Source organism: Hypomesus nipponensis, chromosome 18, assembly GCF_054491055.1.
Source record: "Hypomesus nipponensis isolate SF chromosome 18, ASM5449105v1, whole genome shotgun sequence".
In the NCBI taxonomy this organism is placed as follows: domain Eukaryota; kingdom Metazoa; phylum Chordata; class Actinopteri; order Osmeriformes; family Osmeridae; genus Hypomesus; species Hypomesus nipponensis.
In genome coordinates, this window is record NC_140378.1 from 16,742,501 (window position 1) to 16,750,585 (window position 8,085).

The following is an 8,085-nucleotide window of genomic DNA, read 5'->3' on the forward strand; positions in this document are numbered from 1 at the left end:
ACAGCATGCAGGTGTGTGTTTGTTCCTTTGCGTGTGTGCGTGTGTTCTTGTGGGCATACGGAAATAAGGATGTAGGCTGTGTCATGTGGATGTGAAACTGATTGAAATGATTTATACCTTCCTGTTGCCTAGTCAACCGTGGAGAACTTGAAGGCGGAGAACGACCAGCTGAAGACTGGAGGTCCCGCCCCCCTCCCGACGTCTGGCCCGCCCATGTCCACCTCTCAGCCCTCTGGATTGGCTTCCCTAATGGGGTCCTCAACGAGGCAGCCAATGAGCATGTCCCTCACCAAGTCTTTCAGCCTCAGCTTGAACGACTGCAAAGATCCAGGTAGGACATATACGTACGCACACACACACACACAAACATACACACACACTAAATAAATAAAAAACCCACCCTTCCATCTCTCTCGCCATCAGACCTTTCTCCAGCCGACACGTTGAGCGTGTCCTCCCTTCACGATGAGGTGTGTGTGCGTGTGCTGGTGCGCATCAGTGACCAGGGCCCCGTATCTGAGGTAAGCTGCAGTAGCAAGAGCATCTCGTCTTACCACCGTTTATCTGCAGTCAGAAGTCTGCAGTTCTATAATCTCTCTACGTTTACGTCTCTCTCTCTCTCTCTCTCTCCCTCTCTCTCTCCCTCTCTCTCTGTCTCTCTCTCTCTCTCTCTCTCTCTCTCTCTCTCTCTCTCTCTCTCTCTCTCTGTCTCTCCCTCTCTCTCTGTCTCTCCCTCTCTCTCTCTCTCTCTCTCTCTCTCTCTCTCTCTCTCTCCCTCTCTCTCTCTCTCTCTCCCCCTCTCTCTCTCTCTCTCTCTCTCTCTCTCTCTCTCTCTCTCTCTCTCCCCCCTCTCTCTCTCTCTCTCTCTCTCTCTCTCTCTCTCTCTCTCTCTCTCCCCCCCCCCCTCTCTCTCTCTCTCTCTCTCTCTCTCTCTCCCCCTCTCTCTCTCTCTCTCTCTCTCTCTCTCTCCCCCCCCTCTCTCTCTCTCTCTCTCTCTCTCTCTCTCTCTCTCTCTCTCTCTCTCTCTCTCTCTCTCTCTCTCTCTCTCTCTCTCCCTCTCTCTCTCCCTCTCTCTCTCCCTCTCTCTCTCTCTCTCTCTCTCTCTCTCTCTCTCTCTCTCTCTCTCTCTCTCTCTCTCTCTCTCTCTCTCTCTCTCTCTCCCTCTCTCTCTCTCTCTCTCTCTCTCTCTCTCTCTCTCTCTGTCTCTCTCTCTCTCTCTCTCTCTCCCCCTCTCTCTCTCTCTCTCTCTCTCTCTCTCTCTCTCTCTCTCTCTCTCTCTCTCTCTCTCTCTCTCTCTCTCTCCCCTCTCTCTCTCTCTCTCTCTCTCTCTCTCTCTCTCTCTCTCCCTCCCTCTCTGTAGGAGGGACAGCAGCAGGACTTCTACCTGGGCTCAGTCAGGGTTGGTGGGAGGACGGATTGGGCCTCTCTGGACTCCCTCATTGCCAAGACCTTCAGGGTGAGTCACCAGAGCAGACACTCTCCAACATACAGTACATGCATGTTACATATACATCCTATAAAAGAAACATCCACCCAATGATCTTTCTCTCTTCGGGAAGCGTTCATTAACTGAGGAGAAGGAGCCTTTTTAGCAATAGGCCTGTAGTGTCTCAGAGCTATACAGTTGTAATACTTGTAGTTCTCTTGACTCTACAGGACTACATTTACCAAGTCGATCCTACAGCCAGTCTGGGACTGTCTTGCGATTCGCTGCATAGCTACCAGCTGACTCAAGGAGGGCGGAGGGTGCTGGGGGGAGACAAACCCCAGTCCTCGCCTTCCCGTTACCTAGGAAACGGTCCAGGCCGCATTGTTGTCAGCTTGAAAGGTGAGTGCCCTCCACATCAGACCCAGTTCAGATGTTAACCCCTTTGCCCCCTTAAGAATAGTCCATTTCATATATGAACGTTTACCAACTTTCTTTACCAAGTATTTTCCTTTCGAAATTTCTCTCCGAATCTACCCCCCCCCCCCCCCCCCCCTTACTCCCTCTCTCTAGGCCTGAGAGAGAAGTCTGTGGATTCCTTGGTGTTTGAGACGCTGGTGCCCAAGCCCATGATGCAACACTACATCAGCCTGCTGCTCAAGCACAGACGTCTGATTCTGTCTGGGCCCAGCGGCACGGGCAAGACATACCTGGCAACCCGCCTGGCCCGCTACCTGCTGCAGCGCAGTCTCCCAGACACCTCCGAGCCCGACCACGAGCCCTCCCCACCCTCGCCCCCCTCCCCCCTGAGCCGCGGGGCCGCCGTCACCTTCAACATGCACCGCCAGTCGCACAAGGTAGCCCCGCCCCCCCCCCCCCAGACCTAGCATGGCTTTCTGTGGGAACTTGTTCATGTTTAGGGGTAGTGGGTAGCTTCTCAGAGGATTACAGATCTGGAATCATCTCTTCCACAGGAGCTGCAGCTGTACCTGTCCAACATGGCCAATCAGATAGACCGGGAGAGCTGCGGAGAGCTGCCATTGGTCATCATCCTGGATGACATCAGCGACGCGGTGGCTGTCAGCGAGTTGGTCAATGGGGCTCTCACCTGCAAATACCACAAATGGTCAGTCACAGTTTGTTGTGTGTAGTTATTGGTTCCTCTATTTGAAATAGAATTTTGTACACTGCACATTGAAATCCCTATCTTGCCAAATAAAGAGAGTGTAAAATTCAAGTTGATTGCTGTTTCAGTCCCTACATCATCGGGACCACCAACCAGCCGGTGAAGATGAGTCCAAACCACGGACTTCACCTCAGCTTTAGGTGAGCTCACGGAAACAGGAGTTGCTCAATTTAGAATCAAGTAATCTGCTTTTAAAGCCCAGCGTGGAACTGGTTAATCTCCCTGTGTTGTTCATGTCATGTCTCTCGGCCTCTTCTCCCAGGATGGTGACCTTCTCCAACAACGTGGAGCCGGCCAACGGCTTCCTGCTGAGGTACCTTCACCGCAAGGCTGTGGAGGCCCAGACCCAGCAGCCTCCCCAGGATGAGGGGGGCCAGGGACCCTGTGCCCCTGCCCCCGCCCTGCTCTCCGTCCTGGACTGGGTCCCCCAGCTCTGGTACCACCTCCACACCTTCCTGGAGAAACACAGCACCTCCGACTTCCTCATAGGTGAGTCGGGGGTGAGAGAGTTGGGGGGGGGGGGGGGGGATGTAGATGGTGACCTAATAGGGAGCGAAACAGGTGATCTTGTTTGGTTGTTGATGTCGAAGGCATCTGACAGGAAGTCTTTCCTCCCCCAGGCCCCTGCTTCTTCCTGTCATGCCCAGTGACGGTGGCAGAGTTCCGGCCATGGTTCATTGATCTGTGGAACCTCTCTATCATACCTTACCTACAAGAAGGAGCCAAAGATGGCATTAAGGTACGTCAGCACACACACACACACTAAGTCACACATACCACAGAGTCAAAAACAACACAATTACATCATTATCACGAGTTATGCATTCATTTGCATAAATCAGTTGCATACAATATACTATTTCCTGTCCCTAGACTATGGGAAATCAGACAGGAAATTCTCATATTGAATGATATGCTTCCTCTTAGACTTCCTCTTAGACTCCCTCAGGCTCCCTGTGTGTATGGGAAGGCAGCCCAGCGTGTCTGCTGTTGCGTCGTCATAGAGCATCTCCTTGTGTGTGCTGCAGGTGCACGGTCAGAAGGCGGTGTGGGAGGACCCAGTGGAGTGGGTGAGGGGGACCCTCCCCTGGCCCAACGCCCAGCAGGACCAGGCTCGCCTCACGCACCTGCCTCCCCCCAGCAGCGGGCCCCCCAGCAGTGAGGACAGACGGGCTCCCAAAGACACCCCGCCTCCTTGCACACTGGAGTCCGACCCCCTGGTGAGTCCGACCCCCTGGTGAGTCCGACCCCCTGGTGAGTCCGACCCCCTGGTGAGTCCGACCCCCTGGTGAGTCCGACCCCCTGGTGAGCTAGACCGGGCTCTGGGTGTGCGAGAGAGAACGGGGACACCTGTGTGTGGGCTTGTGTGTGTGTGTGTGTGTGTGGGTGTAGGTTTGACGAGGGTGACGACACACTAACAATAGTACCTGTCTTCTCTGTTTGCCCACCTGCTGTCCAGATGGCCATGCTGCTGAAGCTGCAGGAGTCCGCTAACTACATCGAGTCTCCGGAGCGAGAGAGCACGTTCGACCCTCCAGGCCACTCTCTGAGCCTAGCGCCACGTTAGGCTAACTCGGCCTAGCCTCAGGGCTAAAGACTCTGGGTCAAGCTATGGGACCAACAACAGCGCTTTGCTAGGCTAACGGCGAACACAACATTGGCTACAATCCAAATGAGAGACTAAAGACTTAATGGGGAGCGATGTACTCTGAGGGCATAAGAATAATTAAGCATTTTGACGTACAAAGCCTGCAGTGCTCTGCTTCAGTGGACAACAGGCTTGGTTGGCCATGCAAATCTACTATTAGGAGTTTCGGACAAACTAAACCATGTTGAAGTCTTCATTTCCATGTAGCGAGACATGAATATGCATTTTTCTGTCCTCTGTTCCTTCTGTGGCGGTCATTGTTAAAACTGCAAGTGCATGGTAACAAAAATGTTTGACCAATATTAGACCCTTATGATTTTATAGATCTGAACCATACATCCATTCATCACTGATGGAGAACCCAACCGTAGATCAACATCTATCTGGGGTAACGCCTACACTTACCTGGTGCTTAAGGAAAACTAACAAGTGTCCCACCTTCATACACCGTTAGTCTTTAAGAAAGTCTAACATTGACCATTCTTTCAAGACATTTTAGCCAAAATGCACTTTATTTTCTACTGAATTGGATTCTTTGAGGACTTTTTCCAGTGTGTGCTTCTGAATGGGGGACAATCTTAAAAGGGGAGGCCTGGTGGTGTAGTTCACTATTTGATCCTGAAGGGGACAGTGTTGGACCCTTGCTCCTTACTTCAAGGTGCTTTTCAACCACCCAGTTCTGTGTGGTACAAACTAGTGATGAGTTTTATATTTATTATCGTTTTGTTTAATACTACTTATCAAATTGATCATACGTCATTACTGTGAATGTACTCACGGCAGGCAAGGCTATTTCCTGTGGCATGCATGACATGCATACGTAAGTGAGTCCAGTAAACTGTGATTTCATTTTGGCACACAGACAGTCCTCGACAGCAATACATTCTGGTCTCTGACAGCCCACGTGCGTCACTACCTATGTGACACCTCGTTCACCTCATTCTGCCTACGTGGACTTTCTTATCCGCCTACCAGAGAGGCTCTGTATGCATGCAAGTCAGCAGTGCACCAGGGAGGAGAACAGAGGATCATATCGTATAGTGTGTTGTCTGCGTTAGTGGACTGAGTGTGACCTGTGTACACAGGGTCTGCCAGCCCAGAGACACGCCTCCAGCTGGAGATATTACAAGCTGATTGGCTCAGAAATGTTCAGTCGATGCACTGACAAAACCAGAGTGTGTGTTGTTAAACACTTGATCGCACTAGAAGAAAAAAATAAGATAAGATCTACTTTACTAGTCTGCCAACACATGCCTACACTTTCTGGCTATGCTTGCTGTGTGTACTTCAACATCTGTCTCAATACTCTCCGACTTAAAATGACTACTACATGATTTCTTAGGGTACAACTTTGAGATCTTGTTTTTGTAGATTTTTATACAGTGTCATCCCCACCTGCCATCGATGTAAACCCATCGATCTGAACCAACACATGACCATCAGGGCAACATGCTGTCGTGTTAAAGTCAAAACCAAAGCCAACCAGTGATTGAGGGATAGTTCACATCTATTAACGTTAGGCATGTTCACCACTCATAATGAATTCTGGAATCCTTTCTTGATTGAATTGGAGCTATTAGGTGAGACGTGACAGAAGTGCTATCTAACATAATAAAACTGTCACATTCATTTGACTGTTTCATGAGGGCTAGAGAAACATAGCAAGTCCGTGACGCAAACAGACAGCAACAACCGACAAAGTTGTCGAACTTTGTTACTTATTTGTTCTTCCTAACTTCCAGTAGGGTTTAGAGCTCCAGTTGATCCTGTTTTAAACCTGTATGATGGATTCCTTTGACCCAAGCTTTGGAGAATGGGACCTGAGATAGCATGCCAGCTGCTCTACACAGAGTTAAAAGACAAGATGGCTGCTTCTCGGTTTTGAGTCTTTTCCTCACGTCCTTCTTGCTTCCAACTGCACCGATCTGAAGCAGTAGGACAACGTCACAGCTGTTACCTGCTGTCTTTTGAGAGGTGCAGACAGAGGATGTAGGATACCTCTCCAGACTGTTGAGTTGCACCCATCCTGTCGGCTCTGTGTTCAGGAAGTACCTCAGACTGCTGCAGGAGTGAAGTTTGTCCCTGAACTGTTACCGTGGGGATGCTGGTGAAACGTTCCAACAAGCTGCCTCAGACTGTCTGTGCCTGAAGACCTGGAGGCCGGATGTGTGCACCACCATCCTGGCCTCTCAACACTGCCCCTCAACACTGCCCAAGGCCGGGTGTTGGAGAGAGCGGTCTGAACGACATAATTTCCTCTCACCTGCTCTGATGTCACTTTAGTGCCCAGACCTTGGAGAGCATGCTGGGCGAATGAAAAACTAGTCGTGAATTGTGGTCATGGTGATGTTGGAATTGGAGCAATGCTGTTGCTGTGTTTGAAGAGAGTCAGTTGGGGTGTACCTTACCTGTGTGTGATTTTGACTTCATATACAGCAACTTTCAGTAAAAGCTGCTTACCAGTGTGGAAGACTTGATGGCAAGGGTGTTTGCTTTTGATGGGGACTGAGAATAATGGAATGAATGGTGATACATGCAGTGTTTATTCCCCAGAACAGTCAGAACGGATGCATGTATCTGATGGTGACCTCCCAAAGTTTCTTTCCTTGGACCTACCAGATCCTATCTTATCAATGGGGGGGATTTGTAATAACTGGATTTCTTCTTTTTTCTTTCTCTTTTTCTCTCTTTTTTTTTTAAAGAATCAATGTACTTTTTTTCGGAAGCAATCCTTTGTAAAACCTTCTTTGTCTTTTGTACAGGACATCACTATTGTAAACACTGTAAATAGTCAACGCATCTGCGACAACAATCACTAAAGTATAGAAATATGGTATAAGGAGAGGAGCGGCCATTGGAGAGAGTTGCAGGTGTGGTGGTCTTTTTGTATTTACTCCAGTGGTGAGGAGTCCTAACCGTGACAAGGGCGGAATGGCATGTTTCTATACCATGGCGAATCCCATATGTCTAGCATTGCTCTATGGTCTCAATAAAGTCATGCCATCCTTAGAATCACTGTGGGTGTCCTCTATGCTTCTGTCTGTAGGACTGAATCCTTGCTTCCTTTGTAGACAGAGATGGGAAAAGTACACACATCATGCACTTCATTACTTTTTTCAAAAATATTTTTTCAACCTTTCAAAACTTTTAGTTTTTAAAATATTTTGTAAACCTTATACTTTAGTTCCTTAGAAAGGAGAGGTGAAGAAAGGAGAGAGATCATGCCACCAAATACTGATTAAAACTAAAGTAACTAGACTGTAATTAGAAAGTCCAGATATTTGTGTAAAAAAAGTTAAGGAGTGAAAGTAAAAAGTTGTCAGAAAAATAGTGAAGTACTGATACCAGAAAAATCTACTTAAGTACAGACACAAAGTATTTGTAATTTCTTACTTCCCATCTCTGTTTGTAGACTATAAAATATAAACTAACTGTTGTGGTCATGGTAGTCCATAGTTGACATTGACTGCATTGACCAGTAGAGGGCGTCAACTCTGTGTGAATCACTACCTCTCAACAGTGATGTTGTGCCCATAGCACAATAGGGCAGGTTGAACATGGAGCTCGGCTCATAACATTTGATCTCGCAGGATCTGAAAAGTATGTGCTGTCTGTTGATTTCCAAGTGATTTACTTCCCTTCCGTATTACCTGAACACTCTTCTGCACTGCAACTGATTCTATGGCTCAGGCGGAAAATAAGTTGGTGTGGGTGCACAGCTGGGTGTAAAGGGCTGTCAGGCAGATCTCGTGCGGCTATATATAAATCCATCAAAGGGGAGGAGTCATTTTGGGGCTAACTGGCAAACGCTATATATATTACCTG

The 8,085-nt window shown here is 48.7% G+C and overlaps 1 protein-coding gene across 2 annotated transcripts in view; it reads left to right on the forward strand.

Moving 5' to 3' along the window:
• Positions 1–7,272, forward strand: part of LOC146252452 (neuron navigator 1-like) — an 86,854-nt gene extending 79,582 nt beyond the window's left edge. For both annotated transcript variants that reach the window (XM_084680017.1, XM_084680016.1), the window contains exons 20-31: positions 1–11; positions 133–331; positions 424–521; positions 1,361–1,456; positions 1,657–1,828; positions 2,000–2,283; positions 2,401–2,552; positions 2,681–2,752; positions 2,875–3,101; positions 3,233–3,351; positions 3,641–3,832; positions 4,072–7,272. The exon at positions 1–11 is cut by the window's left edge and continues 149 nt beyond it. In XM_084680017.1, coding sequence (XP_084536143.1) covers positions 1–11; positions 133–331; positions 424–521; positions 1,361–1,456; positions 1,657–1,828; positions 2,000–2,283; positions 2,401–2,552; positions 2,681–2,752; positions 2,875–3,101; positions 3,233–3,351; positions 3,641–3,832; positions 4,072–4,179 — 1,730 coding nt within the window. In that variant the 3' untranslated portion in view covers positions 4,180–7,272. The remainder of the gene's footprint in view (positions 12–132; positions 332–423; positions 522–1,360; positions 1,457–1,656; positions 1,829–1,999; positions 2,284–2,400; positions 2,553–2,680; positions 2,753–2,874; positions 3,102–3,232; positions 3,352–3,640; positions 3,833–4,071) is intronic.
• Positions 7,273–8,085: the final 813 nt, after the last annotated feature.